At 44.6% G+C, this 21,957-nt stretch overlaps 1 protein-coding gene across 4 annotated transcripts in view; it reads right to left on the minus strand.

The window, feature by feature from the left end:
* Positions 1-21,957, minus strand: part of large1 (LARGE xylosyl- and glucuronyltransferase 1) — a 383,521-nt gene that overhangs the window by 155,015 nt on the left and 206,549 nt on the right. For all 4 annotated transcript variants that reach the window (XM_069903185.1, XM_069903181.1, XM_069903182.1 and 1 more), the window contains exons 4-6: positions 20,533-20,615; positions 4,465-4,588; positions 2,648-2,819 (exon numbers count right to left, since the gene is read on the minus strand). In XM_069903185.1, coding sequence (XP_069759286.1) covers positions 2,648-2,819; positions 4,465-4,588; positions 20,533-20,615 — 379 coding nt within the window. The remainder of the gene's footprint in view (positions 1-2,647; positions 2,820-4,464; positions 4,589-20,532; positions 20,616-21,957) is intronic.

Genomic DNA, 21,957 nt, shown 5'->3' on the forward strand with positions numbered 1-21,957 from the left:
CCTGCGCAGACATGGGGAGAACATACAAACTCCTTACAGACAATGCAGGATTCAAACCCTGGTCCCGATCGCTGACGCTGTAAAGGTGTTCCGCTAACCGCTATGTTAACTGTGCCGCCCTATGCAGGAGAAGCCAGAGAGTGGTGGTGGATGATTGCTTCTCAGACTGGAAGCCTGTGACTAGTGGTGTGCCTCAGGGATTTGTGCTGGGACCATTGTTGTTTGTTATCCAATTCAATGATCTTGGGTGATAATATGGTAAATTGGATCAGCAAGTTTGCAGATGACACTAAAATTGGAGGCGTTGTGAATGGTGAAGAAGGTTTTCAAAGCTTGCAGAGGGATCTGGACCAGCTGAAAAAATGGGCTGAAAAATGGCAGATGGAATTTAATGCAAACAAGAGAGATTTACTTGCATGTTGCCTGGAACTCAGGAACTGAGTTACAGGGAAAGGTTAAACAGGTAAGGACTTTTATCCCTGGAGCCTAGAAGAATGAGGGGTGATTTGATAAAGGTATTTAAAATTATGAGGGATATGAACAGAGTAAACGTAGGGTAGGTGAGATACAAACCAGAGGATATAGGTTAAAGGTGAAAGGGGAAAAGTTTAGGGTTTTACGAACTAAATGACCTCTGTTAGTACCTACACAGGAAGAGCAATGGACGATTTGCCAGGTAAATTCAAAATAATAGTTTTTATGAAACAATTAATCACATAACACTTCTCACTTAACTCTAAGCTTAACCCCATTATGTGTGAATGTAATTGTATAAATGTGTGTGTGTGTATGTATTATCATCGAAACTATTTCAGTTTAAACTTGAGTCTGAAAAGTTAGTTTTAAGGCCCAGTATTGTAAAGTCTTGTTGAACTTGAAAGTCTATTAAAATGTAGATCAGAAAGGATTACGAAACATCAAGTTCTTTTAAGTTGTGGCTTAAAACAGTAATGAAGTATTTGTAAACACTAATTGAATCCTTCCACTTAAACTCACAAATCTTGTTGAACTATTTTCCCAGTAAGAGAATTAAACTCTCACACTGGTGAACTTCACGTCCCTCTTAGCTTCTTAAGAGTTCTGGATTTCTTTCCACGATGAGGCTGCACCCTTCTTCTTCAAAAGAGCAGTAGAGATGTGGTCTCCCTTTTGAAATCCACTTCCTCTGTAGTCCCTCCCCTTTTGTTGAGTCACATGACAGCACCTATTCAGGTTACTGTAATTCAATCCTTTGTTTCACAAGGGTCTAACACTGGTGTTCCAGCTACCGTGATTGAGTACAGACCAGTATCACCCTCTCTCTCTCGAAATTACTGTTATACCCCCATGAATGCCGCAGGGTCTTGACATCACCACTCCTGAAGTCTTCTGATTCAAGATGTCTCTCTTCCCACATGACCTGACGTCGCGCAGCTTCAGTCTGTTTTGCAAAACCTCTCCTGTTCCCACATTTAATTCTGTAAAGTCACTCAAATGGATCTAGGGTTTGCCTGCCAGCACAAGGCTGAATGTATCCAATACTGTTCCCTTAAAGCGCACGTTGCCCTGATGTCTATGGTGATCCACTTTACTTCCATTATTGGCTCGGCGTTTCCAAACTAACATCTTCACAAGATAAAGGAACAGAAGCAGGCCATTCAGCCCATCAAATCTGCTCTTGTTCTCTTTTAATCTTATAGGGTTTGTCAAATGTGCTGTTGTGTGTGTACTCACTACATAACCAAAGATATATCATTCTATGTTAACTTTGAATAATATCAACATATCTGTTGTAAGGGGGAACTACTTTGCACAGAGAATGGCGGGAGTGAGGAACGCCTGCTGAGACGGTGAATGTGGGCTCAGTATTAACATTTAAGAAAAGATTGGACAGGTACATGGATGGGAGAGGTATGGAGGGCTACAGACAAGGGGCAGAGCAGTGGGACTGAGCAGAAAAATAGTTCAGGACTGACTGGAAGGGTGGGAGGGGCCTGTTTCTGTGCTTTAGTGTTCTATGGTTTGAAGCGAGTTGAAGGCTTGCAAATTAACAGGAACCCCCAATGTTGCCACACTGGAGTAGCTCCAATTTACTTTCAATCTTCTTTTCTCCAGCAAAAGTAGCTCATGACTTGTAATCTTTGTATCCTCAATACAAGGTCAGAGTTACTTATTGTCATATACAATCAAAATAGCTGTTTTGCACGCAGCTTAGCATTGATTTGAAAGACAGCGAAAAAGCAAAAAAAATCATCATTTTCCCTGCTCTGTTGCACCCTGAATGATAGTAACATAAAACTATTATTGCTGTGTTGGTTAAAAAAAAAACTGTTAGAAAAAAATTCTAGAAACTGCCTCTTAAAATACTGAAAACTTGTACTATCTCTGTTGAAGGTTAAAGAATGGCTCTCTCCAAATCTGAGTGTGGAAATCTGAGCTCTGTCCAGTTGAGGGACACCAAGGATTGTACAGACTTTGATCTGCCAAGTAGGTCACAGAGTTACTCAGTCTGCTAATGAATTAATGAGGGCGTTACTCTCCTCACTGAACTCGCTTGCGGCCAGTCTGTGTGCCGAACCCATCTTTTCTTTCCGTGGTACAAAGCAACGGGGTCCGTTCCTGAGTTATTGCGCAGCGCTGCAGGTCATCACGTCGCCTGCACACGTACCTTTGAACTTGTGTAGGACGGCCCAAAGTTCGGCAATGTCGGTGGCAAAGGTGATGTCAGTGTCCAGCACGATAACCCGTTCCAGAGAGGCAGGCAGAGTCTTGGTGAGGACCAGTTTCATCAGCCCATATATCCCTGAGTAATGCTTGTTTGGAATCCACGAAACCTCTGACTGAAAGACAAGTTCGGGTTTTAATCAGTCTCTGGACTCAGAAGCTTGCATGAACAGTGGAATCAGTACCTCCCATCTCATCAAATGGTGCAGTTTGGGATTTAGGAGTCCCAGTGCCCCAATCTTTGGACATCTCAGCAGGGGGATCTTGTCTTCTACACATAATGATGCAGAAGGCCATTCAGCTGATTTCATCCATACTGACATGTTGGAGATCAGTCCTGTGAATCCCTCACTTCCCAATAGCCCTACCTTCAGCCACACCGCTGTGATTCCTTTTGCCCCTTACTTAAAAGGAGGAGTGACTTGCAAGAGCCAATGAACCTACTGGCACATCCCAGAGATGTGGGAAGAGACTGGGGCACCCGGGGGGGGGGAAGCCACAGGAGAGGGCGCAGGCTCCGCACGGACAGCGCTGGAGGTGAGGGTCGAACCCCATTCCCTGGACCACTGGGAAAACTTTAGTGAGTGTGGCCTTGCTTGTGCACTGGCAGCTGGTTCACATGCTGTGAAACCAAATTAAAAATGCAGAGCAGTGGGAGAACGTCACACATGTTGAGGTTGGATTCACGAACCAGAAGGTTTGGCTACAATTGCACAGGAGGTGGATGAGGCCATGTCTGGAGCACTGTGCTGCCTTTTAACGATATTCAGCAGGCAATTTTCGACGATGAAAGGGTTCTCTTATTAAGAGAGACTAGATAGTTGGCTTCTGTATTCCTTGGGAGTTTAGTGAAATAAAGGATGACTTATTCAAACATGCAAGATCCTAGGGAAAAACATCAGGATATTTCCACTGGTGGGAGAGGCACGTAGAAGAGTATGTGGCCACAAAATAAGGTGCCAGTCATAGTATATGGAAATTTCTTCTCTCAGAGGGGAGTGAATCTCTAGAATTCTCAGCCACTGGGAGGGGTGAAGGCCAGAATATCTGATATACACACAGTGGAGATGGATAAGTATTTTCAAGTTCAAGAAGTTGAGAGCTATGGGGAACGGAGAGGAGTCAAGGCCAGTTCTGATCAGCCACGATCATGGGGCAAGCTCGAGCGGCCTACTCCAGGTCCTATGTGTGTTTCCTACTCCAACATCATTTAGAATGATTGGCCTGAACTGCAACAGAAAGGCGACCATCGTATAGGATACATCTTACAATCGTTTGCCGATGAAATCAACTTGGTGAGGGGAAATTTGGAAAACTTTTATGAGATAACATGGAGACTGCACATCTGTGCACTAATTCCACTAATATTCTCCACCCCACCCTCCACCCAATGTCCATCAACTCTTCCCCAGATCCCACTGCTCACTTCCAGGGCAACTTACGGCAGCCAACTGACCCACCGACCCATAGGTTTTTCGGACATCGGGGGGGGGGGGAACCCGCGCTGTCACGGGAAAACATGCAAATTCTACATGGACTGAAGAGATCAGGATCGAATCCACGTATCTGGAGCTGTGAGGCTTCACCAGCTGCCTCACCATGCCTAATGAAGATGCTGAATTCAGACATCTACATCAATAACAGATAGGACTGGAGCAGTTGGAGGAGTCAGAAAGATAAACCGCAGAAGGCTGGGAAGTCCAGCCATCAATGGGCATTGGGAGTGAAGGAGTGCACAAGGGAAAAACAATAAATTCTCACCTTCAACTCATCAGCATCGTAAAAGTTGACTGTCACAGCTGGCACCATCCACGTCTCAAAGAGATAGCCCAGGATTTGCTTGGCAATGGCATCAGTAATGAAATGGAAATGCAAAGGATTTCGCCTGCGGACACACAACACGGGGCCATAAATATACTGAGCAGGCGGACTTTCGGTCTCCGCACCAATGGTGTTGGCCTGAACTTCTCACGGAAAAGTCCAATCTGAGGGATGATGCCCATCAGTCAGCTGCTCTGACAGAAGGAAGGTGGAAAGTTCCAGAGTTTACAAAACTTTATAGCTAACAAAATACTGTAAATTGTTGCAAGGCCCCCCCACACATTAAATAATAAGCCAAGTCAGGGTGATAACATTTTAGTGATGTTGGTTGAGGGATGAATTTGACCAGCATTCTATAGCCACAACTTCAAAATTTATTCTGGTGTGTTTCATCTGTTTGAAACTTCCTTTTCAATGGTGTCATGCAATCAAAATTCAGCCGCAGACTCTGGACCAGAGCTTTAATCGACAATCTTCTGACTCAGAAGGCCCTTTTCCACAAGCATCTTGTCCCAGGAATGAATGGGGAATTAACCGGTTAAGGGTCCAGTGGAAAAGGAAAGCTGGGAATTGACCACCTCTACCACTGATTAAACCAGTGGGAAAATGGACAACTTCCATCCATTCCATTCAAAGGCAAACTCTCTGACCCCCAAGGATGAGTTGTGTTGAGTGGAAAAGCAGTCAAGTGACCTGGTTCAAGGTGGCCCAAGGAAAAGAGCACAAACGGCTTCCTAACCCGGGACTGTGCATGACTAATTAACTGGGGTGCCAGTGGAGAAGGGGCTCGGCATTGGACTTTGGGATAGTTACCAGGCACCATTGGAAGTGTTTGGTCTCTGCCTTTGACCTGAGCCCTGACTGCCAACAGCTCTTTGAGCAGACATTCAGTGGGGATAAGGGTTACAGTTCCACGTGAAGATCAGTGGAGATTTGATGAAAGTATTTTAAAAATTACAAATAAAGAGAAAATATTTCCAGCAGTCGATAGGTTGATAAGTGGTCACCACAGTTAAACTAAATTGACTGAGAAAGAATGGGTAATATGGGTAAAATAAGGGCACTGAGTTTGAAGATCTGGAATGCACATCATGATGGGGGAGATGGGTTCAACAGGAGCCTTCATAAATTAAACATAAGTGACAGAGGAAATGTTGCAGCAAGTGCACGGGGTATAGAAAGCAAGGCAGGACAAATGATGACTTTGCCATTCCATGCTGTACTTTAATATCACCAGAAGAGACAGGTCCCGGGGTTTTTCAGTCCTGCTATCTCTGGCATTCTGCTGGTGACAAGTGTGCCCACAATGGCCTTGCAATAACATCATTAGCACGAGGTGGCAAACAGGAGTGGTAGCATTCAGCTACCTTGTGGAGGCCGGTGGAAGACAGGGATGCACCATTCTGAACAAAGGCGTGGGGAAATTTCACCAAAGGGAGGACAAACCAACTTATTACAGGTCCTCAGAGAAATTTGGGGAGCGACACTACAAACATTCGTCTTACTGGGAGCTGAGGGAATGCAGCCACAGCTATCTGGAAGCTGAATATTAAGCTGGGCAAACCCAGACGTTTTCCTCATTTGATCTCTTGGAGTGTGATTGGGCCTGAACATCTTTTCATTTCTCAGAACAGTTCGGTCAATGGGAACTAATACGCAGAAGCAAGCAATTTTATGGTTAAAGTCTGGGTTAGTCTACAGAATTGTGTAGCGAGACATGGGAGGCAACTTCCCAGGTATTGTACACTCAATTTGAGCCATTGGTTTTGTGCCAAGTTATGACGAGCATGTCCATGCTGACCGAATTATGTTCCTAAGTTAGCCCCATTTGCCTGCATTAGGCCCATGAACCATTCCTATCCACATATGTGTCTAAATGTATTTTAAATATTCTAATTGTTCCCACCTCAACCACTTCTTCTGGGAGCTTGTTCCCCGACCCTCTACGAAAATGTTTCCCTTCAGGTCCTATTTATATCTTGCCCCTACTCAACTTAGGCCTTCTAGTGTCAGACTTCCCTTCCCTGGGGCAAAAAAGACTAACATTTCACTTTATCGATGCCTCTCATGATAATTTTATAAACTCCACAACGTCACCCCTGGGCTACCCACACTTCAGGGGGAAAAAACATTCCCACCCTATCAGTCTGAGGCTGATTAGTGGAGGATTTATTTTGTTGCTGCTGACCTGGAGGGACTCACGGGTCAGGCAGCGTCCAGGGAAAGAAAGGGTCATTGGAAATGGTCAATGCTTCAGTTTGGTAAAGGGTCCTGACCCAAAGCATTGACTGTCCAGTCCTCTCCCTGGATGTTGCCTGACCCTCTGAGTTCCTCCTGTAACTCAATGTTTGGTTGAGGCTCCAGCATCTGTAGATTTTGTGCTTCTCGGTAGGCCTTTAATGTCGTAAGGAAATATCGCTAAATAAGAAAGAAATGAGCAACCACGTTGATGTAAGAGCTCACGAGGTAGGAGTAGGCCATTCAGTGCCTCGTCTGCTCTGCCATCTGAAAAGGTCAAGGTTGATCATGTGTTGCAATATTGCTTTGCTACACCACCCACGGAGTCAATTTCCTTAAAATTCCCCCTTGTCTGGACTTTCCCACTTGTGAAAACATCTCAACATCCATCCCACCAAGCCCCCTTTAGGATCATTCATGTTTGAAAAAGTCACCCCTAATTCTTGTAAACTGCAAGGACTATAGACCCACACTCTTTGAAAGCCCCTCTTGGTAGGGCAACCCAAGTCATCCCAGGAATGATCCTTTAAGGCAGAGATCATTATTACTTTTTCTTCCAGGAGTTGCAAGTGACAGTGAATCCTTTTAAAGCACAGGTTCTTGACCAGCAAGGGGCCGAAGAGCCACCAAGGGTGGGCTGGATTGCACGGTTGCAATGCGATCAACGCCAATCTTATTGATCGTGGCTGATCCTGTGTTATAGGGAAGGATGTTAAAGACTTTCCTGCGTGAGAGGAAAACGATGATGCCACGTGACATCAACTCTTCTGAAGAGGTAATGCAGCAAGGAGCCAGGATTTTCTGATAAAGGCAATTCCACACTGCCACTTCCAGCAATCCCTGTGGCGTCACTAGGTTGGTTTCACCTAGTGCAGTAACTCATGGTGTCACCACCCCCCCCCGCCCCCCCACCCCCATGGACCTACTCCAGGACCAGACCATACAGAGGCTTTAGTAAATGCTTTTGTACTAAAAGTTACTCGTAAATCGTAATTCCCGTAATATCATTGAATGTCATGGCAGTAGGTAGTGAGATAAACAACGTGCAAAATTAAAATTACTCCTTTCAATTGTTTTGTAAAATCTTTCTACATCTTTGGCTTGGCTTCGCGGACGAAGATTTATGGAGGGGGTAAATGTCCACGTCAGCTGCAGGCTCGTTTGTGGCTGACAAGTCCAATGCGGGACAGGCAGACACGGTTGCAGCGGTTGCAGGGGAAAATTGGTTGGTTGGGGTTGGGTGTTGGGTTTTTCCTCCTTTGCCTTTTGTCAGTGAGGTGGGCTCTGCGGTCTTCTTCAAAGGCGCCAAACTGTGAGGCGCCAAGATGCACGGTTTGAGGCGATATCAGCCCACTGGCGGTGGTCAATGTGGCAGGCACCAAGAGATTTCTTTAGGCAGTCCTTGTACCTCTTCTTTGGTGCACCTCTGTCACGGTGGCCAGTGGAGAGCTCGCCATATAACACGATCTTGGGAAGGCGATGGTCCTCCATTCTGGAGACGTGACCCACCCAGCGCAGTTGGGTCTTCAGCAGCGTGGACTCGATGCTGTCGACCTCTGCCATCTCGAGTACTTCGACGTTAGGGATGAAAGCGCTCCAATGGATGTTGAGGATGGAGTGGAGACAACGCTGGTGGAAGCGTTCTAGGAGCCGTAGGTGATGCCGGTAGAGGACCCATGATTCGGAGCCGAACAGGAGTGTGGGTATGACAACGGCTCTGTACACGCTGATCTTTGTGTGTTTCTTCAGTTGGTTGTTTTTCCAGACTTTTGTGTAGTCTTCCAAAGGCGCTATTTGCCTTGGCGAGTCTGTTGTCTATCTCGTTGTCGATCCTTGCATCTGATGAAATGGTGCAGCCGAGATAGGTAAACTGGTTGACCGTTTTGAGTTTTGTGTGCCCGATGGAGATGTGGGGGGGCTGGTAGTCATGGTGGGGGGGGGGGGTGGGGGGGAGCTGGCTGATGGAGGACCTCCGTTTTCTTCAGGCTGACTTCCAGGCCAAACATTTTGGCAGTTTCCGCAAAACAGGACGTCAAGCGCTGAAGAGCTGGCTCTGAATGGGCAACTAAAGCGGCATCATCTGCAAAGAGTAGTTCACGGACAAGTTGCTCTTGTGTCTTGGTGTGAGCTTGCAGGCGCCTCAGATTGAAGAGACTGCCATCCGTGCGGTACCGGATGTAAACAGCGTCTTCATTGTTGGGGTCTTTCATGGCTTGGTTCAGCATCATGCTGAAGAAGATTGAAAAGAGGGTTGGTGCGAGAACACAGCCTTGCTTCACGCCATTGTTAATGGAGAAGGGTTCAGAGAGCTCATTGCTGTATCTGACCCGACCTTGTTGGTTTTCGAGCAGTTGGATAATCATGTTGAGGAACTTTGGGGGGCATCCGATGCGCTCTAGTATTTGCCAAAGCCCTTTCCTGCTCACGGTGTCGAAGGCTTTGGTGAGGTCAACAAAGGTGATGTAGAGTCCTTTGTTTTGTTCTCTGCACTTTTCTTGGAGCTGTCTGAGGGCAAAGACCATGTCAGTAGTTCCTCTGTTTGCGCGAAAGCCGCACTGTGAATTCTGGGAGAATATTCTCGGCGACACTAGGTATTATTCTATTTAGGAGAATCCTAGCAAAGATTTTGCCTGCAATGGAGAGCAGCGTGATTCCCCTGTAGTTTGAGCAGTCTGATTTCTCGCCTTTGTTTTTGTACAGGGTGATGATGGTAGCATCATGAAGGTCCTGAGGCAGTTTTCCTTGGTCCCAACAAAGCTTGAAAAACTCATGCAGTTTGACATGCAGAGTTTTGCCGCCAGCCTTCCAGACCTCTGGGGGGATTCCATCCATACCTGCTGTTTTGCCACTTTTCAGTTGTTCGATTGCCTTATATGTCTCATCCTGGGTGAGGACCTCATCCAGCTCTAGCCTTAGGGGCTGTTGAGGGAGCTGGAGCAGGGCGGAATCTTGGACTGAGCGGTTGGCACTGAAAAGAGATTAGAAGTGTTCTGACCATCAGTTGAGGATGGAGATCTTGTCGCTGAGGAGGACTTTGTCGTCTGAGCTGCGCAGCGGGCTTTGGACTTGGGGTGAGGGGCCGTACACAGCCTTTAGAGCCTCGTAGAAACCCCTGAAGTCGCCAATGTCCACGCTGAGCTGGGTTCGCTTGGTGAGCTAGTCCACCACTCATTTTGGATCTCCCGGAGTTTGCGCTGAAGATGGCTGCATGCGCGACGGAAGGCTTGTTTCTTCTCTGGACAGGACGGCTTTGTAAGGTGAGCCTGGTGGGCAGCTCCTGGATTTCCTGGCTGTTTTCGTCGAACCAGTCCTTGTTTTTCCTGGAGGAGAAGCCTCCAGGAAAATTACAACATTATTACTAACTGAGTGGAAACCTTTTTTAAAATTTTTCTCCTCCTTTAATTACTACTTCATTCTCAAAAATGTTATTGCTATCGGTTCGCAAATACTAAGGACCACAATATTGTCGCTAAAGCACCAGAATATTTGACAAAAGCAGCGACAACAAAAACACCAGCAGCAACAAAAACAACAGCGCTTGCTTGTAGCGTGATTCGAAGCGTCATTAGAACTGGGTAAGAATGACAGCGCAGTAGAAGATTCAAAACGTAAATTAGCAGAGTTTTAGCCTTGTTGGTATTTTGATACATGTAAGCTGGGCTTACGAAAATCGTGTTTGCTGTTAGAACTAACTAGAGGGATATTTTTATTTAAAAAATAATACATTTCTGATGAAACACTGCTCAAATATTTTATAGACAGTCACTTTGGTGTCAGCCCCTCTGATGGTGTCACCTGGTATGGTCCACACCCCCAGCGAAGCCAGTGAGCAATCCCTCTGCATAATATAGCCTTGGCCATAGTAAGTGGTCTCCCAGTGCAAAAGGCACTGGCACTTACACAATTCCACTGTCTGAAGATTTTTAGAACCCAGTGTGAATGACACCTAAAACATTGCACCATCTCAACAGAATATCACTGAAGCTCTTCATGCTTGGGTCACACACAGCCTGCGATGCACATCTTTCTCAATGAAAGCAATTCAGTGGAATCCATGAATTTTCAACAGAATTATTGCAAAGAGAAAACAAGGTCTGCACTGAATCCCTGATCTCATTGAGGCTGACTGAATGCCTTCAGCATAGGTATGTTGACCTTTTGGCTACCTTAACTTGCTGAATGTTTAAATGTGTTCAACCTACCAAGCCCTGGGGCAGAGAGAAATAAAAACCTGAGACATGTGTTTAAACATGCTTACTGAGTGTTTTTTTTATATAATGAAATGGAATCACAGAATTTGAGCTGCCAGTCATGGCAGAGTGGGTAAAACCCAAGCAGTCAGGTGGTCCCGAGTTCCTTTCCCGTTAAAGGGGTTAAACACCCTACAGTGCCTCAACAGAATATATCGATACATCCCACTGCCCTGGAAAAGTGGCTAACGTATTAAAAGACTCATCCCATTCCACCTACACTCGCTTCACCTGGCTCGTGTCAGGAAGAAGATCCACGTGTGTGTGAGGTCCTGCACCTTCACATTCAAGTACAGTCTCTTTCCTGCTGCTATCAGACTCCTGAGTGAACCTCACCATAATACAATAATGGTGCCTTTGCTCTCCATCATCAGATCTTGATAACACAGCACCTCTATACTGTGTCCTACTGCTGTACTGTGTATGAGGTGCACTGCTGGACTGCTCACAAAACAAACTTTATCTCATTGTATGTCACAAGCTTGAATTTCAAGGGTTGTCCTTTGGAGCCAAGCAAACACAAAGTCTTAAAGAACACAAAGCTATACCTGCTGATTATTTATCCCCTCAACAGCATGGTCATTATCCCATTTTTGTTGAGGGAAGTTTTTGCTATTCATTTTGCCTTTGCACGTGACCTGACTTTGCAAACCCTCAGAGACAGTGAAGTGCTTTGGGATGCCCTCAAATATGCCACAAGGGTTTCCTTTGCTGTACAAAGTCAACCACTTTGAAGCCATCCAGACATGACAATGCATGTTGCCCCAGAGATGACTGCGACAGGGCGGAGACAGTCTCCCACCTCCTTGTAGACTATAGGTTTGATGAGGGTCTGGAGAAGGACACGAGGGTCCTAGTCGCGGTTTATCCCAAGCGGAAGACGTGCGGGCTGTTCCCACATAGAGATGGAATATCAAATGATGCTCAGTTATCAACTTGGTGAAAGATGCTCTTTGGTCAGCCCAAATATTTCAAACATATGAAATTGGAGCAGGAGTTGGCCATCTGGCCCCTCGACCCTGCTCCACCATTCAATAAGATCATGATAGCTCCACTTACCCCGCCCCCCCCCGCCCCGTTCACTATAACCTTTAATTCCACTATTCTTCCAGCACATCGTGATGTCTGTAAGGGAATGCTGCTGACTGGAACATGTCATGAAATCACGAGAAGCGTTGATAAGGTGAAGAGTGAAGATCTGTTTCCCAGAGTGGAAGAATCTAAGACAAGAGGCCATAACTATAAAGGTGAAAGGGTGGAATTTAGAAGGGGCGTGGCTGGACTGTTCTTCACTCGGAGGGTAGTGGGCACATGGAATGAGCTGCCAGTCAAAGTGGTGGAAGCAGGCACATTAGAAAAAACACATGGATGGGAGGGGTCTGGGTGGGACTAAAGCAGGAGGGCACGTCATCCAGCGTTGTCAAGCTACCGTGTTGTGGGACCTGATAACTTTCTGCGGAGAGGGATGCACAGAGGCTCAGTGCAGCCAACACAAGGGGTTGGTGGGGAAGGACCACAGTCTAGGATCCTTACATGACTGGATATTGAGGAGGTGCCAGTGTGCGAGCTCATCAAACGATGGAATGGTGTATCTCACCACGGCCCATACCAGGTGCAATGATGCTGTGCACAAATTTAAAGGGCTAGCCACTTCTTTGTACAGAACTTGAATCCATAGGCAAAATGACACTAAGAAACACAGAACACAAGACTGTATAGATAGAGCAAGGGACACCAAGAACCTAAAGGGCGTTTGCACTATATTTTCCTCTGTACATTTATTTTATGAGTAGTTTACTTTGACATATAAAAAATGACATTGACAAAATTCAATAGAGAATCCGCCTGAATCCGCCTGTGCAGCATCACATGGCCTTTACGGGCACCGTATAAATGCAGGCAGAACTGACATCGCAAGAGAAGTCTTATTTATCTCTGGTGACCTTGCCCTCCTTGGGTAAAGTGCATAACATGCAGCAGGGAAGGATTAATGCCTTCAGACGAAACTGCTATCTCAGAGAGGGTGCTACAATAAACTGCAGCCTTCCTTTTTTTGGTCTGGAGCTGATATCGTTCAGCAGCATTTTAGCCCATCCATCTGTTGAGAACAATAAATGTGCTATTAATAAGCTATTGGATTTTACGGCACAAAAGGAGTGCCCGAAATTATTTGCTAATTAAATGCACTCGATCGCCTTTGCCCCCAAAGCCCTCTGTGTGTCTTTCCTTTCCAAATCTATCTTCAATCCTTTTTTGAATGCTGTTAACAAATATCTGGTTCTGCCAGGCCAGACTTTGAACCTGTCATACATCAACCAGCAATTTACAAGATAAATTATTTCAAATAAAGCAAACATTAGAGTATAGAACAGTGAGGTATACCAATGAGCAATTTGGCCCATGATGCCACATTAATCTAACTGCCTGGATATGGTCTGTGCCCCCCATTCCCTGCCTATTTATGTGCCATCTACATGCTTATTGGCATCGAGTCCACGCTGCTGAAGACCCAACTGCGCTGGGTGGGTCACGTCTCCAGAATGGAGGACCATCGCCTTCCCAAGATCGTGTTATATGGCGAGCTCTCCACTGGCCACCGTGACAGAGGTGCACCAAAGAAGAGGTACAAGGACTGCCTAAAGAAATCTCTTGGTGCCTGCCACATTGACCACCACCAGTGGGCTGATATCGCCTCAAACCGTGCATCTTGGCGCCTCACAGTTCGGCGGGCAGCAACCTCCTTGGAAGAAGACTACAGAGCCCACCGCACTGACAAAAGACAAAGGAGGAAAAACCCAACACCCAACCCCAACCAACCAATTTTCCCCTGCAGCCGCTGCAACCGTGTCTGCCTGTCCCGCATCGGACTTGCCAGCCACAAACAAGCCTGCAGCTGACGTGGACATTTACCCCCTCCATAAATCTTTGTCCGATATGCCAAGCCAAAGAAAACATGCTTATTCAACATTACTCTCGAATCTGCTTCCACCAGCTCCCCTGGAACCTCCATGTGAAAAAAATTGCCTCAGAAATCTCTTTCAAACCTTCCCCTTCTCACCTTAAACCCTATGTTTTCTCATAATTGACATTTCCATCCTGGGACAAAGACTTTGAACATCTACTCAATCAATAATTTGAAATACCTCCATCTGGACCCCCCACACCACTTTCCCCCCCCCCCCCCACCCCCCACCTCAGCCTCCGATGCTCCAGGGAAAAGAATCTAAGTTTGTCCAACCTTTCCTTAAAGTGAATACAGGTTGTACCTTTTTAATATGGCGACGTTAGGACCTGGCCATTGCTGGACCACAGAAAATGCCGAAAAACAGAAATTGACCCATAAGTAAACATATCAAAGGTAGAACGAAGCTTAAAACAGGAAATTATATTGTGAGGCAGCAAGGTTGGTGCAGCAGTTAGCGCAACACCCTTATAGCGCCAGCAATCAGGACCAGGGATCAAACCTGGCCCTGTTTGTAAGGGCTTTGCACTAACGGCAACAGATTCAAACATGCAGAACCATGGGAGTTACTGGACAACAGAGCACCAGATAAGAGAGGTACAACGTGTACACTCTAATCCAGGCAACATCTCAATTAATCTCTTCTGCACCCTCTCCAAATTCTCCATATGCTTCCTGCATTGACCGAAATGCATACGATGCTCTGAAAGTGGCCAAAAAAAGGTTTTACACAGCACCAACATGACATCCTAACTTTTATTCTCAATGTCCTGACTGATGAAGCCAAACATGCCATCATTTTCTTTTTTTAATTTTTTTTTAAATTTTTCACACTATGAACAATATTAACCAAAATACACACAAAGAATTCCCTCTTGAATATACTGTGTAATTTTCTCCCCTTTTTCCCCCTCTAAACCGATTAAACGTTCAACATATACAATACAGTAAACCCATTAAAAAATGTCATCACACAATGAAAATAAACAAGAAAAATGTGTCATCTATTTTTACACACTGGATCAAGTCATTTTGTCTTCTTCTCATTCTATCATTTTAGGTGGTGGAGGTCCGCAGTAGGCCCTCTCTGTTGTGTTCCATGTACGGTTCCCAAATTTGTTCAAATAATGTGACTTTATTTTTTAAATTATATGTTTTTTTTCCCATTGGAATACATTTATTCATTTCCATGTACCATTGCTGTATTCTCAGGCTCTCTTCTGATTTCTAAGTTGACATTATACATTTGCTACAGCTAAGGCTATCATAATAAATCTTTTTTGTGCTTCATCCAGTTTGTCTGCATGAATGCTATATCTATTTTTTCAGTAAATTTAATAGCCTCTTCCTTTTGATTTTCTTATGTATTCCATTAATATTTATATTCATATAGTTCAACATGGCCATTTCATATTTGTTTACATCTCATTTCTGCTTCCTCATCACCACCTTTCCCCCATTTCCATTTCTCAGTTTTCTTTTTTTTTGAATGCACTGTATGACAACACTTCTAAAGCATAAAAGATTTAAACCATTCCCACATCTAAAACTCCCTTAACCCCAAGTGTTCCCCCCCCCACCTCTCTGAGTTGTCTCTTGTCGGGGAACCTCAAATCCCCTCTCCATTCGGACTGCAAACCCATTCGCAAGTGTCAACTGATTTCACAGTGACTGTTATTCTCTCCCACCCAACATCCTCCAAAGACTTTTATCTTCACATTATAACAAAGCTCCCCCCCTTTTCTTCTTTTTCTTTTATTTATTTATTATTATTTTTAACCCCTCCTCTTTTTTTCCCCCATTCTCCCTTACTTCCATTTTCTTCCCTCCTTTAGTTCTTACTTATACATTATTTTTACTTCTTTACTTGTAGTTTGTCGTCATTCTTTGTTCTTGTTACATCTCTTCATCTCTCTTTCTGTCTTGCAGGCGTTCTGCAAATTCTCATGCTTTCTCCGGATCCGAGAACAGTCTGTTTTGCTGCCCCGGGATAACTATTTTAAGCACCGCTGGATATCTTAACATAAATTTATAGCCTTTCTTCCATAGGATCGATTTTGTTGCGTTAAACTCCTTCCTCTTTAGGAGCTCAAAACTTATATATGTGTAGAAAAAAAAATTTTGACCTTTGTATTCCAGTGGTTTTTTGTCTTCTCTAATTTTATTCATTGCCTTCTCCAATATATTTTCTCTTGTCATGTATCTCAGAAATTTTACTAAATTTTTTTGTTGTGACTGTGGTTTTGGGGCTAATGTTCCATGTGCCCTTTCTATTTCCATTCCTTCCTGCATTTCTGGCATTCTCGGGACTTTTGGGATCCACTCTTTTATAAATTCTTTCATATCTTTGCCTTCTTCATCTTCCTTAAGGCCCACTATTCTTTATATTGTTTTGCCTACTATAGTTTGCATTATATCCATCTTCTGAGCTAACAACTCTTGTGTTTCTTTAACTTTCTTGTCACTTCCAATTTTCTTTTTAAGTCGTTCACTTCCATTTCTACCACCATTACAAGTTCTTCTGCCATTACACATTCTTCTGCATTTTCTAATCTTTTCCCTACATCTGTGATGACCAGCTCTATTCTGCTCATTTTTTCTTCTGTACTTTTCATTTCACTAAATTCTAGTGTCAGCCATTCTTTTAATGCTTTCATTTGTTCTTGAAATTTTTTTAAATCTATGTACTGTCCATTCATTTTACCTCCTATACCTCTGTGCAGAGCTTGGTGTTCTTCTTCTTCTCCTCCTGTGTCTCCTCTTGGGTTTGCGTCTTCTATTTCTCTTCCTTGTATCTGTGTCTCTTCTGACTTTCTTGTTGAGCTGGTTGTCTCAGTTTGTTGGGTATTTTTTTTTCCATGGTTTCTTGATGTTGGTCCTCTTCTTCTGGGTTGGTTATCTGTTGTGTCTCTAGTTTCCTTTTTTCTTTCTCACCCCTTTCGGTCCCGTTGTTTTCTTTATCTTCCAACTGGGAGCCCTGCTGTCGGGCCTCTCTCAGCTGTGGAGTGAAACTCCACAGCTGGTCCCCCCTCCCGTCGGTGTTCTCGTCATGCGCATTGTGCATGCGCAGTTGCGCACCCGTTTGGCTCCGTGAACCAATTTTGCAGTCCTGCGGTCAGTGGGTCACGACCCTGCGGGGTCTCCAATAACCTCAGGAGTGGGCTCCTCTTTCCACGGTGGGTCCCTGCTTTTTCGTGCAGGTAAGGCCTTCACCTTTCTCTTCCAGTGTCTTTCTTCTTTTCTTCCCGTTGTTTTTGCCTTTTCTTTCTAAGGTGCCATTTCTTCTACACCTTTATTTTTTTATTTGTTGTGATTTGTGTGTCTGGGGCTTTGCTTTTTCTTCACTTTTTTCCTTTTCTGGAGAGGGCTGGTACTCTCCTACTGGACACTACTCCATCATGTGACTCCTCCCTATGCCATCATTTTCTTTACCACCCTATGAACTTGTGTTGTCATTTCCAGCATATCAATAGTGAGGCCTCTGTCATTTACTGTAAACCAGGCCAAACTACAGCCACCTGGTCAAACTGTAGCTATAATAGTCTACAGGCATCGCGAATGTAGTAAAAACATGCCAAAATGCTGGAGGAACTCAGGTGGTCTTTTCAGTGTCCATAGGAGACAAAGATATATTCCCAATATTTTGGGTCTGAGCCCTTCCTCAAGGAATAAGCAGAATGAGCCAGAAGCAGGAAATCTCAGGACGTCTCAGGATTCATCAGTGCCGGCCGGGGGAGGAAGCCAGACCCACAAACGGTGTTAATTGGATATAAGGGGAGAGTTGAGAAATTATCATGTCAGTGTAAAAGTTGGAGGCAGAGTTGAGGGGGAAGGCGAAGGGGGAAGAAGTGGGGGGGGGGGGGGTTTAACAAAAGCCAGAGGTCAATATTAATGCCATCTGGTTGGAGGGTGCCCAGACGGAAGATGAGGTGTTGCTCCTCCAGTTTGCAGGAGGTCTCTGTCTGGCCGTGCTTGAGGCCATGGTCAGACATGTCAGCAAGGGAATGGAATGGGGGAATTTAAATAGGTGGCCACTGGGAGATCCAAGCTATTGCAGCAGACAGAGCCAAGGTGCTCAACAAAGCAATCCATGAGTCTGCACCCAGTCTCACCGATGCAGTGGAGATCACATCGGGAGCATCGGATGCAGTAGACAACCCCTCCAGATTCACATGTGGAATGCAGCCTCACTTGGAAGGACAGTTTGGGGCCTCAAATGACGGTGAGGGAGGAGGTGTGGGTGCGTGGAGGGTCTCCAGTGGTCTTTATCATCGAAGTCAAGGGGAGTGTGTTTCTTCGATTTGCAAGGAATCTACTATCTTTAATAGCCTATCTACAGATGTGCATTTGCACCATTATCATGAAGGTCGACATTGGAGCCATAAAATGGATTCACCGAGAGTTGAAAAGGTATGTTAGATACGGTCTTGTCCCTTTCTTGATATTTTCTCCTGCTTTTATTTTGTACTGAATTTTGAATGAGTTTTATTGCCTTCATTTAAATTAAAGAGCAGCAGATGCAGAAATCAGTAAACTACTGTAATATCAACAGTTAAAATGTTCAGTAATGTCGTATTGATAGAAAATTGATTTTTCAATGGCACAGGGTCTAACAACACCGTTGATCTTGCAGTGTAACTGGTTGAAAACTGCCGGGCTTAATACTGATTGGTCCGTGACTCCTTATATGTTTCTCCACGTGACCCACAACCAAAAGATGGCTGATAATGACACAGGACAAGGGCTCAGCTTTAATATTTCCAGCGCACTCCACACCACTGCGGGCAAAGTTCCGCCAGCAATGATTACCCAGGGAAAAGATAATCTGCTTTAGTTATGTCCTGAGACAGGGATAAGCTGCTTGAAGTTTTTCAAATTATTGCTGTGGGATATTTTGCATCAAAAAGCAGGCAGGTAGGTTCTTAGATGCCTACAGTGCCCTCAGATTGACAACTCTTTTGAAGTCGCCAATAAAGTGGAATTGCAACTTACATTTTATTTGGTGAACAAGAAGAAAGGGCTTGTGACGGTGGGACAAAGGAGCAGAACGGGCAGCGAATACCTGGGAATATGCAAAGCAAAACTGGAAATCCAGAAAAGAGGCTGGTCATCATTTATTTCAACAGCATACCCAAATTAAATAGAGAATCCGCTTTAAATAATTAGCACTCCAGGATCTTGGGAGAGAGCTTGTTGACAAATTCATACCCCGAGTGGTTGACAAAGGCAAATGGTTTGGCTGGACTAGTCCCAAGCAGTCCATACAAGCAGAAGGAGAAATTATAGCCTGAAACGTGGTGGCGGCAAATTGGAGCCAGTGAAGCTGTGTTCAAGAGTGACAGGTCAGCACTTGCTCAGATGCTGCCTGACCCGCTGAGTGTTTTCAGCATTCTCTGCTTTCACTTCATGTTTCCATCACCTGCAGGTCTCTGCTTTATAATTGTGGTTCTGTGGCTGAGGGAGTACCTCCTAAAGGAGAAAAAGAGGCACATGTCCTGAAGCTTACGAACCAGAGGGATGACTTTAAGCCTGCATTGTTTGCAATGCGAAGGAATGCGGGCCTGATGGTGATGCACCTGGGTTAGAGTTTAGGAAAGAAATCCTCATTTCTTGTGGTCGTATGGCTCTGGTAAACTGAGGAACTGGATTTGAGTGAATGATCTCTGGACTTTTATCACACTTTGCTGAACTGTTACTTCAGTGAATTAACAAATGAGAGTCTATTGTCTACAGTACAGAAGCACAGATGCACCAAGAGACTTATTTGCTGCCGCTTCCCTGTTAAACACACCAACTACAAATGTATGGAATAGAAAGCAACTGTACATTTATCATAAAACATACACATTTATTTCTCATCATTATATATTTGCATCAGTATATTTGACAGCAAAGGTGTAGACCAGGGGTTCTCCACCTTTTTCTTTCCACTCACATCCCACTTTAAGTCATCCCTATGCCATCGGGGCTCTGTGTGAGGTAAAATCATTGTTCTATTCCTTTATTACTAGATTCAATGCATCCATCTCCCCCTGCATCCATCTGCATATCATAAGGCTCTAGTAAAGGATTGTTTAAGGTGGGAGGAGAGTGGGAAGGGACGGTTGAGAGTCACTGCTCCAGACCAAATTGTTACTGAAATATTTTGCTTGAGAAAAATGTTCATTTGCCCATTTCCTTTGGAGCTCTGAAACCGTGCACATAACGAGTCAATTAGGTATGATTAAAACAAAACTTTTTCTTTCCACTCACATACCACCTTTAAGCCATCCCTTACTAATCACAGAGCACCTATGGCATAGGGAATGCTTAAAGTGGGATGTGAGGAAAGAAAAGGGTTGAGAACCACTGGTGAAGAGTGGGTAAATACTTGCCAACCTATTCCGATGAAAGAGTCTTGGGCCTGAGATGTTGACTCCATTTCTCTTTCCACAGACGCTGTCTGACCCATTGTGTGTGTCTAGCAGTTTGTTCAGGTCACTAAAGTATTGATGTTGGTTCTCCTTCTGCTCAATGCAAACTGAAATAAGGCTATTGAATGCAGCCATGAATACATACCGGTGAAATAGAACAGACTTCACGAGTGTCACAACATCACGGCTTGCATTATATCCTGCGCACACAATTGCGATGTGGATTGTCTGGAAAAGACAAATATGTAATTATAGTTTGCCTGCTTAGATCAATCCTCTTTTTTTTTAAACCCCAGTTAAGGAGCAAGCAATTGCTGAGTTTTAACTCCCTGGTATTAGTCACTCTCCGACGTGTGGACTCAGCAGGTAGAGTCAGGTGGTTTAATGTCGGCAGCAAACCCCCATGTTATTCCCAATCACAGTGTGGCACCTCTGATCGTTATTCTATGACTGGGCAGCAATGACGACAGATCCCAGAGGGGAAAGTTCTTTCCTATCCATTCAGCAGGTGCTGAAACTCGCCATCTCTCTTAACTGCCACACTGGCTGAGGTCAATCTGCTTAGCACAGAGTCTGCTGACAGGACAGTTTACTTCATGGTTCAGCACAGCAGCAGATGGTGCCTGGCATTATATCATCTTGGGAATCGACATTCCGATCTGCATGACTATTTGGCTTTCAGGAAGACTTAAGAAATAGAGAGACAATAAGCAATTAATCAAGCCTTTGTAATAATATAAAATTACACTGGGGTCATGGAAAAAGCATTACAGCCGGATGTGTTTTGCACACAAGTGTTGATCACATCAAATTCACCCTTGCCATCCATGAATATAATCTGCATCAAGAATTGGTCGCATCATCAGGGAAGGGAAGGATTTATACCAAAGATTTTAACATTTGACTGTGTACACCTCTCTAACCTTTACAATAATCCGACCTGGCTTTATTTACCAAACCAAATAACAAGATTATTTGGCTCACATAACACATCTGTTCACACCCTGACTTTTGGATTTGGCTTCATTTTGATAAATGGGATATCATTGCAAATTGTTGTCACCATTTAAATGCCTCTATCTCCACCACTTGACCTCCAACCTCACCTCCGGCCTAGCCTGTACCAGAGGCTGCAGATCCTCCAATAACCCCATGGGTAATTCTTGGAACCAGTGCAAGTCAGTCACCCTTGATCCCCGGAGAAAAGCAGGAGGCCCGAGAGTGAAGGATGGTTTAATTAGGAAGATAACCACAAATGATACCCTGAAGTTCCCAAGGCACCATTCCAACTGTTAAGAACTCTTTACCAAACTACAGTGGTACTCAACCTTTTTCTTTCCACTCACATACCTCTTTAAGTAATACCTATGCCATCAGTGCTCTGTGATTAGTAAGGGGATTGCTTAAGTGGGAAGGGAAGGTTGAGAACCACTGCTCTAGACCCAATTGTTATTGAAATATTTTGCTTGAGAAAAATTGTCAATGGCCCATTTCCTTTGGGGTTCTGAACCCGTGCACATAACAAGTCAATTAGGGACAATTAAAACAGTGGTTTTCAAACTTTTTCTTT

The sequence above is a fragment of the Narcine bancroftii genome, chromosome 11, assembly GCF_036971445.1.
Source record: "Narcine bancroftii isolate sNarBan1 chromosome 11, sNarBan1.hap1, whole genome shotgun sequence".
In the NCBI taxonomy this organism is placed as follows: Eukaryota; Metazoa; Chordata; class Chondrichthyes; order Torpediniformes; family Narcinidae; genus Narcine; species Narcine bancroftii.